General features: G+C 39.5%; 1 protein-coding gene across 1 annotated transcript in view; it reads left to right on the top strand.

The window, feature by feature from the left end:
- The window catches only part of pic (DNA damage-binding protein pic), a 148908-nt gene that overhangs the window by 83307 nt on the left and 40564 nt on the right, over positions 1–25037 (top strand). Inside the window, exons 15-17 of the mRNA XM_067156832.2 lie at positions 4618–4840; positions 16736–16995; positions 21671–21841. Of these exons, the coding sequence (XP_067012933.1) occupies positions 4618–4840; positions 16736–16995; positions 21671–21841 (654 nt within the window). The remainder of the gene's footprint in view (positions 1–4617; positions 4841–16735; positions 16996–21670; positions 21842–25037) is intronic.

The raw sequence follows: 25037 nt of genomic DNA, 5'->3' as shown, positions 1-25037 counted from the left end.
ATTGTTAAGCGTTTTGTAAAGAATACCTGCCAGTGTATATACAGTAAAATACATAGATACTGCGAAACCTGTCTTAAGTGACCAGTGATGATTCCACGAAAAAAAGTGCTCTCTTGAAACGGGTAGCCTTTTAAAAATATTTCTAAGTTTAGTATCTCGTCGTACTATGCAGTACAGATATAGTAACGTGAACAAACTGTTACGTCATAAAGCTTCCTCCCGTGTTTCAGTCCGGCACTGAACAGCAGTCTGTTGTTAGAATTTTTATTTGACCTGGTTATTTAAACTTTTAACTAATAATCATTATCTCCTTAGGTTTCCTTCATAACTGAACACACATCATCTTTGAATTGGAAAATACTGATCTCGTAATCCTCTTGGTCACTGTATTCATGCAAAGGCAGAATATTTCGTCTTACACAACTCAAATGGTACTGTAGGCCCTACTCTTAATGTGGTGAAGAACTTAAGTTTCACCAGTTCACAACATTGACAGCGTAATTAAAACAAATTAAACATCCAGCTGCACAATACTGGACAACTGAGGACCTTGGAACACCTGCTTTAACACCATGGCGACCAAGTTGTTTTGAAAGGCATTTAGACAGATGTCATTACAATTCAAGATAAATGTACATACAGGGTCTCTCTTACGAACCCAAACCGAGCACACGGTGTTTGTACTCTGCACTACGGCAGCTGCCTCAGCCGAGCGGCCGCCCTGCTTTAAACGTGTATACAATCTTATACGAAATCTTTCCTTATAAAAGATGCTGGGAGTGTCGTCCTTCATAATGAGGGACATCATAAACCATTAGGATTTTCTGCTCACCAATAGCGAGAGTTATGGCTGTTCATACGACCATTAACATTAAACCAGGTCTTATCCGAAAAGAACACAAGTTGTGGGTTGAATAAACGATCATTCAATGATGCAAGATACCACTCCAGTATCTCACTCTTGTCGCTGGATTAACAGGTTTTAAATAGTGAGCCCATGTAAACCTGTATGGTTTGATGTGTAACAGCTTTGTAGCTCTGTGTGTAGAAGGAACTGAAATCCCTACTTGTTGGGCTTAATTTGTGAGTAATTTTTTTCTTTTTTTCTTTTCCGCTGTTAAAAGTGTTTTGAGTGCGCACATGTTTTTTATAGAGCACTGAACCAGGAGTTTCAAATTTATGTACAATTATGTGAATCTGTGCTCATGCAGGTGGAGCTTCACCAGAAAATTCTGAACAAATCGATCGTGTACCTGTCGAGCCGACTCATGCTTAAAATAACTTTTACATACAAAAATACGGTGTTGCAATGGTAACTCTCACCATGTTAACAGCTGTGATTCAGACTGGTTATTGCTGCTAGATCAAACATGTGTCCTTGCCAGATCAAGAACTATGCACACGCTTCCCGTACAGCTGCTTAGGTCTCGGAGAGTAGAAACGCTGCTGTACGATCTGAGTTTATGAGAGAGGCCCTATTTTATGTACGGTAGATTTAACACTGGAAATGGTCTTTTAAAAGAGATCAGAGCAAGAAAATGCCTGGTTGTTTTTGGGACATCGAAAGTCCCAAACGACGAGGACAAACTTTGCATTACCTTGCACTGCAGAGAGACAGCAAACTCCAAACTAATATCTCCACTTCACCGGGCGAGTTGGCCGTGCGCGTAGAGGCGTGCGGCTGTGAGCTTGCATCCGGGAGATCGTGGGTTCGAATCCCACTGTCGGCAGCCCTGAAGATGATTTTCCGTGGTTTCCCATTTTCACACCAGGCAAATGCTGGGGCTGTACCTTAATTAAGGCCACGGCCGCTTCCTTCCATCTCCTAGGCCCTTCCTATCCCATCGTCGCCATAAGACCTATCTGTGTCGGTGCGACGTAAAGCCCGTAGCAAAAAAAAAATATCTCCACTTCGTTTTGTGTAACCTTTCCCCTCATTCAGCTCTCAAACTCTTCCAGTCCATATGATATTAACTCTTTCACGGTCTTGGTCACACTGCCTTGCTTTCTCCGCAGTGTTCTAAAAACTCATGTACATAAACAAGAAATACAGACATAGGTAGAAACTTAATTTTCTAAAAAAACTATGAAAGTCAACAAAAAAAATTAATTCGGTGGAGTCCAGCTCCGTAAAATTGTCGGGAATATATGTTTCCAAACCTGCTTGCCCAGTCGGACTATATACAGTAGTGTGAAGTTCTCTCATCACCACCTGTTGCCGGTAAACAATATCAAGAATACCACTGTCGTCTTCATCACGATTGATCACTAGGTTCACTTGAACTGTCATTTTCACTAAATAAATCATATCATAATACAGTTCTCTTTTACTATCATAATTTAGCAAAGATGAAACACAGCACGGTGCGGAAGCCATAGTGTAAACAAACGATGGCTAATGTCATTCTTTTGTCTCTGTTCGGTGGCCACGCAAGAAGGATAAATACTTAGAGCAGTGCTGTTGCAAAGAGAATATCTTCCTGATTACAATGATGTGCAATGGATGGCATTTGCGGCTACAAACAAAGCAATTAACCTCTTAACTGGGTATTATAGATGTGCTTGGTGTAACCTGCCCTGTGTATTTTTTCAGCAGATGGTTGTTACACGGTAGGATATTCAGAAAAGTTAGTTACATCACTAATATCATTCATCTGTGATACAAAAAGTAATATAAAGGCGTTTTAATTAATTTTAATGTTAGAGAAATGTTGAACCATTTTTACAATAACTGTAAGGTCATTTACCTGTTTGGAATTTCCCAGTTTGGCCCATATTTTATAGCCGAAAGTTGAAGCAAATAAAAGCAAGGGGTATTTATATATATCATATCATGCATATGACATTCTGAACCGTTTTTCATTAATTGCAAGGTCATTTACCTGGTTTACACAAATTTGAGTGTTTTGTTCATATGTTACCACCTAAAATTAAAACAAATAAAAGAAACTAATATTTACGAATTGCACATCATGCTAGTGATAATATGAATGATTTTATATTAACTTCACGATCCGTTACGTCATTTACTTCACTAGAACTGCAGTGATTTGTCTCAGAGATAATTTTCAGAAAGTAAGGGGTTGCGATACTTCCCCGTTTTGAGAAGTACATACTGTTTTCTGGCTTATGAACAATCCCCTGCAGCATTAGAAGTCCAGTTAGAGCTTTTATGTCAGTTGGATTTGTATCCACCCAATCTCTCGCTAGTGACCGTAGAAGTTCGGATGGGCTTCTAAAACCTGTTCAGCATACACATTGGTCTGTTCGGCAATAAGTTGAAACATATCATCACTCATCACCTATGAACCGTTCAAAATATTCCAGTACATTGGATTCATCGTCAAAGTCCACATTTACACCAAAAGCACCAGAAAATACTAATTTCTGACGTGAAACACTACGGCGGCGGGAAAGGTTGAAACATGTCCATCACTTCGCCCTCATCCGATTCGTCATGTTGTTCTCCTTGTTCTTCATTCTCACTTTCTGAACCACTTTCACTATCGGACTCGCCTTCATTTGTATCAAACCGCTGATCTTTAGATTTCTGAGAAGGTAAATCTTCAGAATCATTCTCTAAGTGTTGAATACGTCTTCTTCGAGCGTTTCGAACTTACGCTTTGAACTAACATAGATGCTGCCATATTTGGCCTACTGCGGACAAGTAGCACAGCACAGTTGTAAAATAAAAACAAATAAGCTTCAAGAAGCGTGACATGTGGTATTTGCTGTCATCGAGCGGGAAAAACCTCAATTCATAAGACAATACAAGACGCGGCAAAGTAGCTCTTCATACCCAGGAGATATTCGCGGTAAAATACGATTACTTATATATTCGTCATGCCCATTACCCTGTAACATACAGCGTACGAATATATACGTCATGCCCAGTTAAGAGGTTAAGGCAAAGCTGCACAAGCCCAAGTACGTATTCAGGCTGGCATCGTGCAGCGTTAAAGGGGAGCCAGAGTACGTACTTGGACAGACAGTGAAGAAGTTAAGTTTTTGTGATCTAGAGAGGCTTTCCTCGTCCTCCTCCTAGATTTTCATTCGAAAGTTTGTGGAAGAAGGAATGTGTACAATTCATCAAAGAACGAGAGTACTGGCATAAGATAGGGACAGGCTGTGCCAGATGGGGAAATGAAAGCCTCGTTTGACCTCTCAAACCAAGAACCGTCATGGTCATATGAGTACAGGATAAATGGCAGAAAGAGCCTGCCGCAAGGAAGTGTAAATGTGTTGCCAGGTTAAGCTGAGACCTGACTCCAAAGGTAACAGCTGCTAAGTGTATATTTGTTAGCAGTACTGCAGCATAAGCCCAAAAGACTTCAGATAATTATTGGTGCATCAACTTGTGAATTTCTCAGTTGAATTCAGATGCATTTAATATTCCTCACAGACTATTTTTTTCCCTGTCCTTCATTTCACTACTTCCATTTTATCAAGAGTGAAGGATCGAAAGATGACTGAAGTTGATTCATGGAGCTGTGAATGTGCATAACATTTAGAATGTTAAATAATTTATCTTGTGTTAATTTGGCTGATGGTTTTTCTATTTGGTCTTCTACATGGCAGATAAGGGTGATAAATCCATATCATCATCTCTGTTCGTAGACGTTTGGAGTCATCACGATGCGTATCGACATCCAGGACTCTAACGGGCTCAGCCCTGTTCGGCCGAGCGCGAGCACTCAGACGCAGAGCACGACGACTTCCTCCTCTATGGGCTCGTTGTCCCTTGTCAAGCCTGGTGTGGGCGGTGCTAATACGGCTGCAGAATTCGGCCAAGAAGTTGAGGTGCATAACCTGCTCATCATAGATCAGCACACGTTTGAAGGTAAAACTGGTTTAGTTGTTAATTAGTGTTTGTCATGCTGGAGGGCTGCTTAAACACCTTCACTTGTATCATACTGGTGAAATTGAACACTGGCATAAATTACTTCTAGGAGAGTGACGTGTTCATTACCGAGATCAGCGACTCACCAACCCACTCCCCAGAAATATATTTACTTTCACAACATTATAGCTTCTATGTTGACATTTTGGCTGATTTTGGCTGTATTTGGTGGGTGTGCATGGAAACACACATCCAACCAGAGCCAAGCTGCCATTCATATAGATTTATATCGATTGAGCACGGTATGGAAACCTGGTTGCCAACTGTGTTGTGTACATTCACTATGTGGTTAAGCTATCTCGTTTGGTGTGTGTGCGTGCGTGCGTGTGTGTTTTTTTTTTTTTTAGCATAGCATAAAGTTAGTACAATAGCCTATAGTTCTTTTTAGGTTTAATAGTTCATTGTAGCTGTAGTTCAATTATATCCATGTGTTGGTTAATGTATCTAGTTCGTCTGTGTATACCACATTTCATTGTAGCTCGGGAAAGACAAGCGGCAAGAAGGAGACTGTGAGATCAATGGAGTGTTCCCTTTATAGGCCTTAACCTCCTTCATGTGCCATCCCTTGACTGTGAGTAATTCGGTTTTTCCCTACTCACCTTTATTCTTAATAATTTATTCTCGTTTTAGTGTCAGATGTTGTTAGTAGTTTTTGTGAATGAGTTTTCAGTCATGATTCATTAGATTTTCTTAGTACAGTATTACATTTTAGGCAGGCTGTGCATCGCAGTCATATTGCATCAGCTGTTCTCACAGCAGTAGAGCGCTGGTATCATAGGTAAGGCGATGCTCACGTGTTTTGCGAACTGTCAATTCACAAGTACAGCCACGTGGAGCATAATATCACAAATCATGCAACAATTTCCATACCAGCAGCTTTAATAACTATTGCTATTGCATGAAATTTATACAGTATGGCATCTTTCCCGGAATTAAACACAAATGTCTTACCAACTATGGCACAATAAGAACTCCTAAGCCAATGCTAATAAATTAATATCCTCAGACAGGTAAACAAAATCTAACACTTCTCATACACTTCCAACCCATATGATGATAACCCTACGTGGACCAAAAATATGGCAAATTAAAACTCAACCAGAATTATCGAACACTAGCTATAAACACGCGTGCATATGTACGTATATTACTTACATTGAGTATTGGATGTACTCCATCGCAGAGATGCATAGGATATTATCGAACATTTTCACGGCAGCATGTTAGTCATGAATTTCATTATGATCTGTATTGACAAGTGATCACTATCAAAGGCTGGAGATGGGTCCACCTTGTATATTGTCTTATAAAACTGGGACTGGTTTCGACCCCATATATATTGGGTCATCTTCAGCCATGGTCCAGTTGGAAGACATATGCACACATATAACCAATAATAAATAAAACAATCTGCTATATCACAAATTACAATCTTAATTTAGAACATTGATGAAGTCCGAACAACACATCCAAACTCTAAACCAAATGACCAGTCATTGATTCTGCATGTTCTAGTTGGAGGTTTTGGCTGTTGTTTCCCTGAATTACTCTTTCCTGGTGAATTATGTCAAAATTTCAATATCAAAATACAGTTAAAAGTACTCTAGGCTTGGTCGCCATGTCAGAATATGAATCTAAAGTTGGTCCCTGATTAATATTATATATCAAAATGGTACTTGAAGGTCCTGGGTCCAAGTTACTCATGTCAGTCCTTTCGTCAGCTGTTTCGTTTTCAGGGGCACTAGAGTTGCTCTTTCACTGAGAACATTCCCTACTTGAATTTCCGTGTTCGGACTCTTCAAATGAAAAATCACTTTCATCTACATCCGTAGAGTCCAAAACTGAAGCAATCTACTGCTCCCTGACTTTCTTCTTACTAACCATGTCGCAAAATAGCTATATAAATCGCAAAAGCCAGTCTTAAAACTCGCCATGCTCACTTGACTGAACAGGATAGCCACTGACAGCTTGTAAGAAGCTAGCAGGGAGATTACACAACTCTATTAGAGGATTTTCCCTTTCAGCCAGAACTATAGGTTCTGTGCATTAATGGGAGAAATGCACTATTGCGCTGCATGTGGCAAACGTTGTAGGTTATCGTGTGTCACTGCGCAATCTGCTATAGTCTCACTGCACATTGTTCCATGGCGAAATGGTTAGCATGCTGGTCTTTGCCCACAGGGGTCCCGGGTTTAATTCCCGGCAGGGTCAGGGAATTTTAACCATAATTGGTTAATTCCCCCAGCACGGGGACTGGGTGTATGTGTCGTCTTCACCATCATTTCATTCTCATCAAGACGCGCAGGTCGCCTATGGAAGTCAAATCAAAAGACCTGTACCTGGCAAGCCAGAGTCCTCAGACACATCCTGGCACTAAAAGCCATACGTCATTTTATTACCGCACATTGCAGTGGCCGACTAAATAACACTGAGACTTCAAAGTGTTTTATATCACAATTATCAGCCTAATTCTTCCAATCTTGCAGAAAATGGTCATATTTTCAAGAAAAACAGTTCACAGGAAATAGCAATAGAGAAATAATTGCTAATGTGATAGGAAAAACATTGTTTCACTAGCTACACTACCATTTCATGATAGAGACAACGTAGTGATTTATGTATCAGTGGTGGTGGTGGTGGGGATTAGCATATTGTTTTAAGAGGAAGTACAATTAGGCAAGCATCCTCTATATAACACTAATCAGAGAGAAAAATGGAAGGGATGTGACACTTCGAAAAATGAAGATATCAGCGATGAAGGGCGTGAACATGAGACTCCCTAGGCGTCGATACCTAATACCGTGGGGTCGGAAAAGAACAACAGTTGACCAAGGGAGGTCGAATAGGAGAGGTGAAAGTGAGGAGCCTTGACACAAGTAAGTGGAAGCAATGCCAGGACTCAGCTAAGAGCCCCGTAGTCACCAACCCACGCTCCAGTGTTCAAATCCCCTGGGGGCCCTATTAGTCGGCTCCTACAACAGGCAGGTGATACTGTGGGTGTTATTCTACCGCCCCCACACAGGGGGATCAGGATTAATGTTCATGTACACATTCAACAATGCTGTCTATTTGGCCTATTTCTAATACGATATCATGTTAGTGAAAGTAAATGCTGCAAGGGTGGCGATTAATTGTTCATTATTATTATTAATTGTTGCTCTTCATGAGAGAAATGTAAGCATATTTCAGTTGTTATTTATAGAGTTCACTCAAAACTAATCAAACCTGTGAATGTTTTGTTAACTAGAAAGCCATACATTCCATTGTCGACTCAAATTAAATGTAACTTAGAAACTTTCCAGTCTGTTGAACACACAAATTCAATATAAATATTACTCTAAAACATACTTGTAAAAAATACATAATATTAAACTAAGAATGACACGTTTCGTTCTCAAAAGAACATCATATTTTGACTTGATAGAATCTGATGATGTTCTTAGTGTAACGGTTAGTGCTACTAGCCACCGTCCTCGGGTTCTCAGTTTGATTTGCGCTACTGCCAGAAATGTAAGACCGCCATTAGGGCTGTTATGTGGTAAGAACGGTATATGCAGCTCATTTCCACTAGGGCTGTGTCTAAAAAAGTTGCACGCATGATTACACATTTGTAAAATAAGGTAATTCTCTGAGCTATTGGTATTGTGTAATGCAGGCCAATTTCTGTAATTACATGTCTACACCTATATACTGCATTTTAAAATTAATTATGTGAGGTGGTGACCGAATATTATGTTGCTCTGTATTGAAATGTGATAATATTATTATTATTATTATTATTATTATTATTATTATTATTATTATTATTATTATTATTATTATTATTATTATTATTATTATTATTATTATTATTATTATTATTATTACATAAAGTGGGCAGAGCGAGTGACGCAGCATGCATATACTGTGATGACATTGACGACGTATTTCACACCTTTTTTGTATGCGGCCATTGGACGATTCAGAGAAGATGTGTGGAACTTGAACTAGGAGAATTGACAACAGATAATCCCCCTGTGGGTGGGGGCGGTAGAATAACACCCACGGTATCCCCTGCCTGTCGTAAGAGGCAACTAAAAGGGGCCTCAGGGGCTCTGAACTTTGGAGCGTGGGTTGGCGACCACGGGGCCCTTAGCTGAGTCCTGGCATTGTTTCCACTTACTTGTGCCAGGTTCCTCACTTTCATCTATCCTATCCGACCACCCTTGGTCAACTCTTGTTCTTTTCCGACCCCGACGCTGTTAGGTTTGCGAGGGCTAAGGAGTCTTTCATTTTCACGCCCTTCGTGGCCCTTGTCTTCCTTTGGCTGATACCTTCATTTTTCGAAGTGTCGGACCCCTTCCGTTTTTTCTCTCTGATTAGTGTTACATAGAGGATGGTTGCCCAGTTGTACTTCCTCTTAAAACAATAATCACCACCTCCACCACTGACAACAGATAACATTATTTCGATGATGCTGCGAAACCAGGAATCCTGGGATCGCGTGGCAGTGTACATGGAGAACGTCCTTCGTCAGAAGAAGAAGGATTTGAAAGCATACGAACGTTCAGAAAGGAGAAATGAAGAAAGAAGACATCTGAAAGACAAAGCATGATATCACCCTGAAGTAATGCGAGAGCGGTTCCGGGCTGATGACACACATCGTGGGAAAAAGGTGTGTGGTTTTTAGTGGGTAAGAATCCCACACACTTGTGGAGTGCGGACCCTTCACAAGTGTCTATTGAGGATTTTCCACAATCCCTCGTAAAAAAAATTATTATTATTATTATTATTATTACTTTTTGCAAGGTGCTTTACGTCGCACCGATACAGGTAGGTCTTATGGCAACAATGGTACAGGAAAGGGCTAGAAGTGGCAAGGAAGCGGCCGTGGCATTAATTAAGGTACAGCCCCAACATTTGCCTGGTGTGAAAATGGGAAACCACGGAAAACCATTTTCAGGGCTGCCGACAGTGGGGTTCGAACCCACTATATCCCGAATACTGGATACTGGCTGCACTTAAGCGACTGCAGCTATCGAGCTTGGTATTATTATTGTTGTTGTTGTTATTATTATTATTATTTATTATTATTGTTAACAACGTTTTCTCATCTTTTACGCTAACCAGTTTAACATTAATAAAGAGACTTAAACCAAAATTCCCTTTCGTCTTTATACTATAGGCTGCAGTCACTTCTTCCAGCTGATATTTAACAAAGCTGCTTAACATTGAGCATTCTTCTTCATTCAAGCTTTAAGAAGACTACAGTTTCATCTTTTCACACGAGATTTACAACGATCTTACCATCTCATATGTTATTATAAAACCCCACTTGAAGTGAGCGGCAAAAACGTCTCATTACTAACTTTAAAGTGTATTTGGACTCCACTTAGAGTAATTAACTACAGGCGTCTCCGAAGACCGTAAAAGCAGTTAGTGGGACGTAAAACAAATATCATTATTATTATTAATTAACTACATTCTTCATCATTATTCTGACATTTGGAGCGGCAGAAACGTCTCATTACTAGCTTTTAAGTGTTTTTTAGATTCCACTTGGAGTAATTTCAGACACATTCTTCATCATTATTCTGATGTCTGAACTGTTTGGAATCTCTGACGCCCTCACCCAACACAGGGAACTGTTTTACAAGATTCAACATAGCAGTTTACGTTCTAATAGTACTACCATTACGCATCTTGTTACCAAAAAAATTATTTAGACAAGAACATTCGAGAAAGTGTATAAATTTTACGACTATTTATTTATAAGACATTAAGGCTTTTTTATTTTAAGAACACATTAACTACTGTCAACCTTCTCACTCTTATTTCCTATTTCATCCTCTCATTCCTTATGTTTTTTATTTTTATAAAAAATCAACCACAATCAGGATCCTGGTTTATTAACTTTCAGATTGAGATTAAGGCTGAACATGCCCTTAATTAAAGGGCGAAACGTCCTTATAATTTTATTCACAGATTTTTATTCTTAATTAAAATCATTTTTTTATGTATTGAATAAGTGGAATAAATAAACATTTATTTTTCTTTGACTTTATTGTACACTTCAATACGGACCAAAATATGAGAATTACAACATGAGAGAAGAGTGGTACATGGACAGACAGAGGTGGAGAGTGCTCGTAAACCACACCCGGGCAACTGGAGTGGAAAACTGACGATGATGATGATGACAACGTGTAATAAAAGTTCCCCGATAACAACAAGAATTTCCCTTTTCGTCACATCAAGGTTACAATTCTTTTGTGACGCATATAAATTAGTCTGTTCACAACACACAGTGGATCGTCAGTAAAAAATAATGAAAAGAAGTCTAGTGGAGTTTCACAATTTTTTGCTTCATCTGATGGGGGAATGGAAACACAGTCAGTTATCAAATGTGATACAGATTGGGATCTGTCCACTTCGGGGTTGCTTCTTGTGGGTTGTTATTAGACTTACTGATGATTTTGGGGTATCAGAAACAGACATACTGGCCAAATCTAACATATGACTACTTTCATTTTCATATGACAGCTCCCTTTTCCATCTTTTTTCTGATTTTTCAGTTTTATCTGTACATTTTTCAGATAATTCTTGAATTCCACAAGACCTAACCCTTTCTCATCTTCCGTTGAAGCAATCTGCACCTCACATTTACTTAGGAGTAGGTTTCTGCCAATGTGATTTAGATTTCCCTCATGCTCATCATCCGATCTGTCACTATCAGCATCCGTTTCACATCCCTCGTCAGGAGGTTCAACGGAGATCAGCTGCTCCTCTCCGCATGTTTGTTCTTCCTCCAAAACTTCCAATATTTTGTTCACCATCAAACTAGAAAGGGCATGCAAATGTCTGGGACAACAGTGCACCCTGTGCATAGCGTCCGATTTTCAGGTCAGCTATATTTACGAGCCTATATCACCTCAATAATAAAACTGACATATTTATGATAGATTCATAAAAGTGTTAACAGCATGATTTGTCCCAATGAGTACAATTATTGGAAATAGTTGCCAATTAATAAATAAAAATCTCACCTGTTGGTCAAAACTTTGTACTGTCTTGCCGCCATCCTGGCTACAAATGTGATTCAACAATGAATGCTAAGAATTGAGAATAATGTATTCTTGTTTCCTGTTAGCTACAGCCTTTCTGAAGTGGAAGAAAGTATTATGGGCTTAAAACCATGCATAAAGGTCGTACTTTTTATCATTTTTAAGTCGTCCGATTTTTCGGACGCTATGTACTAGGCCTAATGGGTTAACTAAATTAGCTTGCAGTCTAACCTACTCCAGCCTAAACCTTTGGAGTCTAAAGATTATCAGCCTAAAGTTTATCAAAGAAGCAATATGTACGGCTATGTACGAATATGTATTAGCGGAAGATGGCCGAAAGAGCTTGCCCTCAATAAATCAGTGGTGATAAATTAAGACTCGCCCACACCTAAACAAAGTCTACCCCTTAAAAATCGTGTCAGTGCTTTCCGGGCTTGTAGGCCGTGGTCCAGCGACGTTTCACCGAAGACTGCGCTTGGCATTATCAAGGGTTCTGACTGACTTTGACAGCAACAAAGTTCACAGTGGAATGGACTGGTGTTGCAATTCCACCTTATTATATAGTGCTGCTCGCCTATTGGTCTGCCATGCTGGAGGGCGGTCGCTGATTGGATGTTCTTCGGCCAATGATTGAAGCATTAAGGAGTCCAGTGTATGTCGACCTGGCGGAGGCAGGCAGCTGATCACCCGTTGCTTTTTCTGGTCTGCCACGGCCATCGTGCCTTCCAGGATTTAAGGTTTTCAGGACTGGAAACCAGGCTTTGTTTACCCATTGAGATTCCTCCTTGCGGTTGAAGCTGTTGGTGTGCTTCAAAATTTAAATGGCTTCCCTTTATAGTCAGGCGTGATAAGATACAGTGGTGTCGCTACACTGTATGTCATAGCCTGCTAGCATCGCCACACGACTGAAGGAGCATAACAGACATGGCCGGCTGGGATAAGCAGACAGATCATCAGTCGCTGAACACTCGCTGCTAGCAGGCCGTGACATACAGTATAGCGACACCAAAGTACTGTCAACCACTGTATCTTGCAATTTAAGCAAATAGTTATTTATATAGGAACACCAGTACTTAAATTTAAACGAATCTGAGATAGGGGTATGCTTAGTATGAACTAAATAATGCATACATGTAATCCTCCATAATAGGAAACAAAAATTTTACACAGTCAGTCATCACTTCTGTTGCTTTCAGCATCTTTCGTGGAATACTTTGCAAATTTTGTTTCCAGGTTCGAACATTTGTAGCAGGACCATGGAGGCCCCAGTTGGTAAAATGAATGGAATACTGTCTTCAACCATCGAAAGTGCCTCTTCTTCTTCTTTCAGAGTTATCATCATTTTCGTTGTTCAAGTCCACTTCCTTCATCGTTTCACCCAAAAACGAAGGTATCTGATTAGTGGATGCCATTGCAACTTGTATCAATTCACTAACAACAATCTCAACATGAACATTTCACATTAAACACAATCATAAGACAAACCTTGACTTATTACAATGTGTGCAATATGAGTAGCTCTGTTACTCTCTACTGAGCGCACCGTTCACCAAACATGCACTGCCGAACCTAATAAATGGATTGAGGGTCTTGGTTTTCAAAGATAATGAAAATGACTGACATATTCTCTTCCTAACAATCTGTTTTGCAAGGTATAGGGAGTTTCAGAAGTAGAGGTCTTGTAAAATTTCAACAAAAAGCAATATACTATGGAGATGAGTGCCGCGCTTGCCACGAGAGTAACTGCGGGTTAATGAGTGTTCTTGCCCACCCCTGATGAGGCTGAGAAGCAGAAATAAGCTCGTCTGGGGCTGAGAAGTCGACTGCATACAGCAACCAATGTGACAGATATGTGATGTGGTCACCAACACCCTGAAATGAATACGCACAAGAAGAGGTATAGTAGAAGTCCATTATAGCAAGATTTCATAATGGCAAGAAATTTACTCGCTATAGCGGATTGTCGTGACATCATATTTTTCGTAAACGTCGGGGGGGGGAAAACACACACATTAAAGTCAATATGGAATGGCAGTCTTTTTGTCCAAAACTTGCATTTTCGCACATTTTTGTACTGCGGCTTACTTGTTAGTTATCTTCTAATTCCGAGAAACTTGAACCCTAATGTTCAATTTCTTCCTGAAAAATTGGACTAGTATCACTCCAGTGGGTTCTGTGACAAACGTTTCAGTTTACTTATTCAGATTGCGTAATCTAACCTAACTTAACCTTATGTACATAACGAAAACAGATTTCAAGCGCCATTAAAGTATGATAACCTTTTCGCTATAAATTTACATGGGAATAGCCTTTTCATATTTAACCACACGCGAGAAAATACAGTGAAATCTCATTAGGGATTTCCTCATAAAGACTGTTTCTCACTTAGCATGTCGTAAATTCGAAGTACCAATTGACGTGTTAAATCTATATCAAAAAATCTCATTTATCGCGTCACAAATTTTCCCGATTACCGCTTTGTACGATCACATATTTTCTAGCCCTGAAAATGTTCTATGTCATCCCTTGTGAAAGGAATGTGGTTTCCAACACAGATTAGATTCTTTGCCAATGGAGGCCGATCAGAGAACGTTGCACGAATTCGAGAAATGGCCTTGAATTCCTGAACTTTACAGAGTAAATTACACCTTCGGCAAGCAAACAGTTAGCCTCACGAAAGTCCAGTTTTGCTCTCCAGTTTTCATTAATATTGATGAATAGCCCTGTTTGTGCTTTTATGTCACATTTCACTCAAGAAATTTATTGTGTTGAGTGATACAGTGGAAGGTACCGAATATCTGTCGCGTGATGACCTACGTATGGATTAGGAACATAATCGTGTGAAGTTGACTAGCGAGGTCATATTATTGTGTAGATCAGTTATGGGTACTGAAAAACTCATGATATCGCTTACTAATGAAGACAGAATTAAAATCCAGGAAGTGGACGGGCATCCAAATTTTTTTTTCAACGGTGGCACATTTGTTGAAACTTATGCCTTCAAGATTCAAATCACGTTGATCCACTTGATTGAAGTGTTGTAGCATTCAAGATGATGGTCAAAGTAATCCTCTCGCACATGGCCAAGTTTAACCTTCAAATAATTCATGATCGAAGAGTGTGATCAGAAAACAATGTTTAATAACCCAATGGTCCGAAACATAAGGCTTCAGCTGACATTTGTTTTAGAAAGAGAGTGATCTGCAGATAATGCACTGATACTTTTATGGACCCCAGTGCAAATGTTTTTATATTTGTTGTCTGGTGTTTGACACACCTTTTAATATTTAAAAATAAGAATTCATAATGTTCCGTATTGAACTGAGTTCACAATTAAATTGAAATAAGATATATAATGGATCAACCTATTCAATACAAGTAGAAATAGAAATGTAATGTTTAATTTCTACTTAATTACATGTGTTACTTCAGGATTTTGGTGACTTTTCAACACGCAGTGCTAGGCCCTAAAGTATTTAAGTGCTTCATGAACTGCATTTGCTGTTGTTTTCCTGTGCATTGTTTTTTATATTTTATGTGATCGGCTGATGATGACGCAGAACAGTGGTCGAAACCAGTATTTCAATTTAATTGTGAACACCTTTTAATAAACTGTTGTTACCGGTATTTGATAAGCCCTAGCAGAAAATATTTTTGTATTTGTTCTCTTGTCTTTTTCACACCTTTTAATACTCTCATCTTTAGAAATGGTAGGGAACCTATATCTTTCACTGTATCCGTACATACATGACGTAAAATACAGGCATCTCGGAAGAAAAACATATCAAGTGTTTACAAAAACCCTGTTGGTTAGTTCTGATTTGTGCATTCAGTAGTACGTTTTTTCACTGAACACATTCTCTTTCCTTGTCTCTTGCAGAAACGTCCCAACGTGGTTTTACTAAATAAACTTAACCTCTGAGATCAGCATCCACCCTGTGCCATATTTTATGCTGTATCACATTCTTACTTAATTTCAGTACCAGTACATAGTATTTAAATTAAGCGATCGTTTACTTCAGCCTTTATTTCTTAACAAGTTAACTACTGTTAACGACCATGTTATTCACGCATTTTAAATACGGAAATATGTTCTCCTTCACTTTCAAATTGTGTTTACAGAACTTCAGTTGACGGGTATTACTAATCCACTCTGACATCCCCTTCGAGTTTGAATGTTGACGAGAGCGCTTGCTAGTGTACGTAGCACGAAAAATATACCGAAGATGATCGTTCGCATTCAATATAATCACTGGAGTACATAAATATCTATAACGGTAAAAATAACCCACGCTTAAGAACTCGTACTAACAGATTGATAGGATTTTTGCTGTAACCAAAGGATAATACACAGTTTAATATAGGAATTTTCAAGGGACAGAAAATATGTCATTACAATGGAGTTCTCGCTATATGCCATACTCGCTGCAGCAGGCTTCTACTGTAGAAGTTTTTAGAGATGTGGAGATTATCCCTGTCGTGTTGTGTTTTTGACTGGGTCCAGAACGGAACAGAAAGCCACTGAACCGGACAGTGGCATAATGATGATGATTGCTTGCTTGATAACACCATGGTTACATCCTATTTATTGTTAGCACTGAGAATAAATAAATAGATATTAGAGACATCAGTGCGTCCTTGTCCGAAATTCATTTTGTATAATTTGCGTAAGGGACCGATGATTTCATGTAGTCTATAAAAGTTGGGTGGCATGAAACTTAAGGGACAGCTGGTTCATGTGGCATACTGTCACTCTTTGAGTGTAGCTAATCATGTGTACTCTCTGTTACAGTGCTACATGCTCACCAGTTCATGCAGTCCGAGTATGCCCTCAGCCTCGTGTCTACCAAGCTTGGCGAGGATCCCAACACCTACTACATCGTCGGAACAGCGCTCGTCAACCCCGAGGAGAGTGAACCTAAGATGGGGCGGATTCTCATCTTCCTCTACCAGGATAGTAAACTTACGCCGGTTGCAGAGAAGGAGATCAAAGGAGCCTGCTATTCACTGGTAGAATTCAATGGCAGATTACTTGCCAGCATAAACAGCACGGTAAGTATCTGCTTGAGTATACATTGATTCCTTAGTTTCTGCAACCCTGAAGGTGGTTTTCTGTGATTTTTTCCATTTTTCACACCAGGCAAATGCTGGTGTTGTACCTTAACTAAGGCCACTGTCGATACCTTCCCACCTCTCCCATCCTTGTGTCACCGAAAACCTTCAGTGTGTTAGTTGCTCCGCGTCTTCAGAAGACAATCTCGACTGTTCACAAGGAAGTCTTCTGCAGTAGTGAGGGTTTGAATTTAAGATTTGTCTGATGTCCTCTCTGTTACTCCTCACACACACACACACACACGGTGTGATGAACATCTTAATTAGTGCTTAATGTTGTCATCAGCTCCCGCTTGGAGTGCTGTGCCTGCATACAGCGAGCCACCTGGTGACGATCGAGCATACTACTACAATTCTCCAACGATAAAACAATCTAAATTCAAACCCTCATTATTGTAGAAGACATCCTCGTGAACAGTCGAGATTTTCTTCCGAAGACGCAGAGCAAAGTTCTCTTTGAAACATAAAGAGTTTCACCTGGTTTCCTTGACACGGCGTAACCCCAAAAGCCCATACCATGTCTACAAGTACGGGCCGTGAAAGCATCAACGTTGACATAAGATGTTACAGAGTTTGGAGAAAAAGACTTTAAAGTTTCCAAGCTGCTTGATCTGTCCAGACTCATTTCTGCTAATTGTGATCAAACAGTATGGACAGTTTGGTAGACTCATTTGTTCAGTGAAGTTGAGCGCCTTTTCGAGTTTGGTCCTTCCAAACACTCATTGAAGAGATTGCTTAGGAAGCTCTGAACAGGTCTGGACTGAGCGGGATCCATTTCTTGTAAATGAGTTTGAGTGAGTCTGCACATCTTTGTGCACAGCTCTTATATTTCTGGCCTGGAATTTACTCTCCTGTCTTTCTGTCAATGTCCAGGTCTCTGCTGCATATGACAGTCATCATCAATTCCCCCTTTTCCAGCTGACACCTGGGTGGGGGCAAATTGGTTCCTCTCCATTTTGTCTTGTCTCTCCCCCATTTCTCCACTCCAGGTTCACAGAGTCCATCCACAGTAATCTTGGTACTCCGATTTTCCCTGTCATCTTTCATTCCAGTAACTCTCTCCAATATAATTTCAGTTCATCTGTCAGTCGTTAATCATTGCTCTAGAGGAGTGCAACAGGCTTCGGCAGGCGGCACAATTCCTATCCTGACCGCTAGATGAGGGCTTCATTCATTCCATTCCTGACTCGGTCGAATGACTGCTCTAGAGGAGTGCGACAGGCTTCAGCAGCCGACACAATTCCTATCCTGACCGCTAGATGGGGGCTTCAGTCATTCCGTTCCTGACTCAGTCGAATGACTGCTCTAGAGGAGTGCAACAGGCTTCGGCAGCTGGCACAATTCCTATCCTGACCGCTAGATGGGGCCTTCATTCATTCCTTTCCTGACTCGGTCGAATGACTGGAAACAAGCTGAGGATTTTTATTTTCAGTGAGTAAATACCACATCATCTAGGCTGCAATCACTAAATATGTCATTATTGTTGTCTTTACAGTAGTAGGGGTCAGTGACCAAGATGGTAGGCCCCTTTAAACAACAAGCCTCATCATCATCATCATCATCATCATCATCATCATCATCATCATGTTTTCAGTATTCCTGAGCTTTTACATTATTCACAAAATGTGAATTCCTCTCATTATTATTTTCAGTCTACCAGTATAGATTAAGTAAGGCAAGTTAAGTCTTAGTCATCGTTTATATTACTACAGGATGTTGAGAAAGACACGATGCATTTATAACAGAAGTTGGAAATATCATCAACAAGAGACTGCACAAGACTTAATATGCTTAGTTTTACTGGAAATCACTTTGCAGATTGCAGTTTTTAAGTCGCTAATCATGCGTTGGTAGTCACAATAGACTTAAGAGAGTTTCCCATAGATATTGCAACCCACACCCCAATTTCCAGATCACAAAAGGGTGTTCCATGCACAGCACAAGGATTCTCCTTTGATGACCATCGTGTGTATTATGTTAATCTAAGCAGAGAGGTTGGAACAGGCCTCGTTTGTATGAAAGGTGACATCAAGAATATCAACAGTATCAAAAATGATAAACCATTCACAGTAACGGATTTGTTTTCATGATCCAAATCTTTCATTTTTTGCACTGCTTTTACTTTGTATGAAAATATTTTCAGTGCTTTCCGAACCTCTCTGTGTTGTCTTGCCAGCTTGATGTCTTCTTCTTGTGCCAACCTGAGCAGTGAAATTGATGGACTTGGCAACATAGGGTCACGTATGTTCAAGAACTTCTCTTCCTTTAGTTTAGGTAGCCTGCCGCTTTGTTCACCGTCTGACTCTGAGCGTGTCTCAAAATTCCTTAGTAAATTGACAAACTATGCTGCTATCGTCATGTCAGAAAACTTGGCAAAAAAGAAAAATATGTTCCTCATCTGAAAGAAAAATAATTAAAAACGAAATTGGATAATTAAACACTACGAGTATTGCTTTTTCAGCAGCTGTTTACCAATTGAATATTGAACTAAAACAGTTAAATGTCCATGACAGTGGAACAGATGAATATAGAAAAAACCCACACCAATCAGCTCTACTGATATATCTTGTGGCAAGGTCCAAGAGAAACCTTAATTTGATTCAAACTTCCAAGCTATTCTACATCCGTTGTCATAAGTGCCCAGCAACTTTTCGAACGCTCTGTAGAAAGAAAATCCATAAGGGATAGCTGCCTTAGAACAGGATGTAGGTATGGTAACAACATCAAAGTGATCTACTTAATGCCATTCCAATATTCACACTATTTATCTCATGATAAAATGAGAGTACATATTATTTAATTTTGAAATTTCCCTGTTGTACAGCTATCCCCAAGAGGAATACTTAATTTTTCTTTGCGTATACCATATAAATGTTCTTTTACTATTGACAGTGAATTATGTAAAACATGTAAATAAATATCTTTTAAAAGCATAACAGGAATTCCAAAACAAAGGAAGAAATTAACCGAAAATTTTGTGTTAGATCCTCTTGCACTGAAGAGCAACCCAGTCACTTCCCAGCAACTGGCGGGTATGTGATATTTTTTTTCAGAGTACTTAACCCTTTCATGCCCACATTTTCAGTCTGCTTATCACCAGATTTCAACCTATTATTTAGGAAAAATTGAAGCAGAGCACACTGTTTCAGAGAAAGTTAAATATAATAAAAACTGTTTATCACAATGTATTTAAATTTTCAATAATATTAGAAAACATACCATCACGTCCATTTCCGTATTCATTGAGTCATAAGGTTGTTGGTTCACCCCCCCACCCCACCCCCGAATTGTGGTACTCGACACAAAGGTAGGCTCTATTTGTCACATTCTCATCCCTCTAAACCAATAACCGCATGATTCTGGAAGTGGAATGTATACTGTATATCAGCTTCTATTTCCCCTGAGCAAGTGTCTTCACATTCTGTATCTATGTTTCCAGAATGTGCCTGAATGCTGCAATGATATATATGCAAGTGGCTATCTCACTGAATAGTTTGTCTCCTCCTAACATATGTCAAAAATAATATACTTTTCGTAATACTCTTTCAAAATTATGGACAGGTTCAACATCATCCATATAATCATTCGGAGTAACGAAACGAAATATTTGTGTTAACTGATATGCCGCAGCATCGCAATCAGGTCCGAATTCTCGATATCCGTTTTCACTTACATCACTGTTATCACTAAAATTATCTTTGTTGACACATTATTCCCTCACTAAAAATTCACCGCCACCCCTACTCAACAATTCTGTGTCACTTTCGTCGCCTATATTCAGCTCAGTTTCAATATACGCAGTATTCAAACCCGCCATGTTTACGAACGATACAGCTGTCCCGCACTCGCGGAAGTTCAAGACCGTTTCCTAGGCGACGTCAAGACAGATTATCCTTCTTCTTTCATTTCCTAAGCCTTGTAGATTGTACTGCGTATTCATGAATGCCTCATAAACACTTCAAAGCCGAAGAAAACAAAAAACTGTCGCATAGCTCGCGTAAGGGTGCAGATAATGCAGCCAGGCGCTTTCGGGCACTAAGGACCGGAAGGCAAAGTGAAGAGTTCGGCGCTTTCGGGTGCTAAGGGCGGGAAAGGGTTAAAGCAGGATTCGTAATGTCTCTTCTTTTCAGAATGAACTTCTTTGGCCTGTGAACTGTTACTCTGAAACCTTATTGTTGGATCAATAACAACGTCGATGTTTCTCTTCCTGTCAAACGCAACAATGTCTACATTTGCTGGATCCATCGGTATAGATACAATGCAGTTCTTCAAAGACATCAAATCTGCCAGAATTTTTGAGAAGTTCTGCAGTACTACTCCTGATTCTGTGGTGACTGTTGTATCTCAATAGTTTCCCGTTCAGGCAGAAACCAGAAACATGATGGAGGCTTTCTGTCTAGCTGCAGTGACGGCAACGGTTAGTCCTTCGGAAAGTTGAAAGTCCTTTCTTCGTTGTAATCCACGTGTTTGATGTGACACTGTGGATGGTGTAGTAATGATTTTTTTGTGTGATTTTCTGTTATAAAAGAAAATGAGTTTTAATCACCATTGCACTGTTTGGTAGATTTGTTCAAATGCTCGTTTCATTTACTGTGCATGTATTGGTTTTTTATAGGTACGCTTGTTTGAGTGGACGGCAGAGAAAGAACTGCGCCTGGAATGCAGTCATTTCAATAACATCATTGCCCTATATCTAAAAACGAAAGGTGACTTCATCCTGGTTGGAGATCTTATGCGCTCAATGACCTTGCTCCAGTATAAGACCATGGAAGGAAGCTTTGAAGAGGTGAGTGTTTTGTACTCTGTCTGCATTGATGAATAGAATTGAAATAAGGTGGGCATACAATTTTCATGTATGAAGTAGTGTCCAAACATTCAGGGAATTAGGGTATGTAGTTCCTTACCATTTTTCTTTCCCTCCTGTCTTTTTCCCAATAATCTGGGGTCAACACTAATGAGGATTAAATCCAGTTTTACGGTCAGTTACCCTTTCTGACGCCATCTCTATGTGGAAGGACGTATTCTCCGTATCTGTGCTGGTTAGTAATGTGATATGTTGATGTGTATTAAGACGAATACAAACACGCAGCACCCGGGCTTTGTTTTATGCTGACCATTCAGCCAAGGAGCTGAACATGTAGCGCTATACTAAACAACATTTCAGGACATATTATCAGGCTTATAAAGTTTAAATGCAGTGATCTACAGTATTACCAAGTATTCTTCTTCTTTTCGATTTTGGCCATCCAAGGACCATGGAAAGTAACCCTGTGCATTAATCTTGACCCTTTTGTTCTTGACTTCCAATAGTTCGTCATCCTTCCACTTTGCTTTTCTTCCTCTCTTCCTCCTCTCCTTCTGGAAACCCTTGAAATTTTCTGTTAGTCTAATTTCTGTCATATCTTTTTTTTTTTCTTCTTGGCACCACCAGTTGCTATTCTTGCTCTAGTAAACATGGTTAAGCACTCGTTTTGTCAATGTGTTGTTATCCATCCTCATTCTTCTTCTACTTCTTCTTCATTCTCCATTTCCAGTCTTCTGGGTGAATCAAGGACCTCCACAGTTTTCTATTTTCCACACTTCCTCCAGGAACTGCGCGCCACTTTTGGGGGGCGCCCTAACCATATCCGAGGCCTTGACTCGCTCTCCATCATTTATAGGCTATTAGTACGATGGGCTCGCCACACCGAAAGGCATTTTATACCTACTCATCATCATCCATCATTTCCCATTATCCAGCTGTAGCTGGGTAGGGGCAAATATGGTTCCTCTCCACTTTCTTCAGTCTTTCCATCACTCCTCCTCCAACACTGTGTTCCAGTCCATGCTTCTTTCTCTAATCCTTCATTGGTTTGTGTCCTTCCATCTCAATTGTGATCGTCCGCGGCCTCTCCTACCTTGCATTTTCATTTCCATCACCTATTTTGGCATTCTTTCATCACTCATTCGCTTTGTGTGTCCAATCCATCTTACTCGGCTCTTCTCTATTCTATCATTCAGTTTTTCCACTCCAATTCTTTCCTGGATTTTCTCATTTCTTATTTTGCCTCTTATACTCTTCTGTATCATACTCTTCAAAAACTTCATTTCGGCTGCCTGTATTCAACTCTCGCCCTTCTTTCTCTTTGTCCAAGTTTCTGCTCCGTCAGTTGTTATGGGTACGTAATACATCTTGTACATAGGTTTCCTTTACTTCCATTGGCACATCTTTGTCCCATAACATATTTCTTACACTATGATAGAAACAGCTTCCAATTTGAATCCTTTTACTAATCTCAGCATCCAGTCGAGCATTCTCCATTAATTCACTCCCCACGTATTTAAACGTCTCCACTACTTCCAGGGGCTTGTCTGCAAGTTTAATCTGACGTTTCCCTTCTTTCTCCCCTCTAGTCATAACGAGAGTTTCACTCTTTTCTACGCTTATTTTCAATTCATTGTAGAACAGTTTACATATCTGGGTAGCATTATTAATGGAAGTACTGAAATCAACCCTGAAATTAATAACAGACTAAGTAAAGGTACAACATTTAATCATCAAGTCAGAGAGCTTTTACGGGATGACAAAGTGCCCAAGAGAACGAAACTAACATTATATAAACAGTATTTCATACCAGTTGTAACGTACGAGTAGAAACGCTGGTAACTAATAAGGGATAAGATAGTAAGACCCAAGCAGTAGAACTGAAATTTTTAAGAACATCGGTTAAAAAGACAAGAAGAGATAGAATTCAAAATATTAAAATCAGAGAAGAGCTAAATATAGAACTGTTAGTACAGAGGATACAGAAAGCAAGACTGAGATGGTTCGGACATGTAAAAAGAATGGGAAAGAAAAGGGTAGCAAGAAGGGAATTGGGAAGGGAAGTTAAGGGAAAGAGACTGGTTGGAAGACAGAGAAGAAGGTGGATGGATCAGATTTGGAAGGACATTAGAGAAGCTGGATTGGATGTGGTGGAAGTAATGGAGCAGCGGAAGGTCAGAAAGGAGTGGAGGAGGCTTGTTACCCGGGACATTGATGATGAGAGGTATCTCTAATCAGTTGATATGCTAGCTCCACTTTCCTTGCTCTTGATCTGTTTGCTTCCATTGATCTGAATTATTTTATCCAGGTATTTAAATTTATCAACCTTGTTGATTTTCCCATACTCTGTTTTTATCACTGTGGGTGAATCCCTAATATTGGTCGTGAAATTAGTCTTCTCAAAAGATATCTGAAGTCACAACTTTTCCTGCTATTTCTTTCAGAATGTTGGTTTGTTGTAAGGCAGTCTCTGTATTTCGAGGAAGGATTGCTTTGTCATCAGCGAAGACCAAACAGTTTACACCAACCCCCTTGTGCTATGAACCTGATCTCATCTCATGATTGAGTTCTCTTCTAGTGAGTTTTTCTTCTGATACTCTTATTACCTCTTTCAAGATGTTATTGAAAAGAATCAGGGAAAGCTCATCTCCCTGCCTTACACCGGTTTTAATTTCAAATTCATCTGAGATCTCTCTCTATAAGTTCACCCTGGACTTTGTTTCAGTGAGAGCCTGCCTAATTATGATTGATTTTGTGTCAACTCCAAATTCCTCTAAAATGTTCAGGAGCAAAACTCTGTCTGGTGAACCGTATGCTTTTTTGAAGTCCACAGAGTAATATGGCATAGTTTTCTCTTTTTGTTGTCGTACGTACGACGCTGTAACTGGTGTAAAACCTTCAATTATTATGTTTAATATATTTTAATCATAGTTTATTTAATGCTAAATTCTTTTATTAAGTGTTAAACATGACTAGTATATGGTTTCTCTGTAAATATATAGTATAAAATTGTATAACCTCAAATACGTATTGTATAACCTAAAAATGTATAGAGTCGAAAGCTGTAGAAAATTCCATAATGTTCGTATATTAGACTTATTGTACTATATTTGGTATATCTGAAGGGTTCTGGAAACTTACAGTAAGGTTTTATTATCCAGATACATGTAGAAGCATT

The sequence above is a fragment of the Anabrus simplex genome, chromosome 12, assembly GCF_040414725.1.
Source record: "Anabrus simplex isolate iqAnaSimp1 chromosome 12, ASM4041472v1, whole genome shotgun sequence".
NCBI classification, from domain to species: domain Eukaryota; kingdom Metazoa; phylum Arthropoda; class Insecta; order Orthoptera; family Tettigoniidae; genus Anabrus; species Anabrus simplex.
This window is presented reverse-complemented; position numbering and strand designations above follow the sequence as displayed.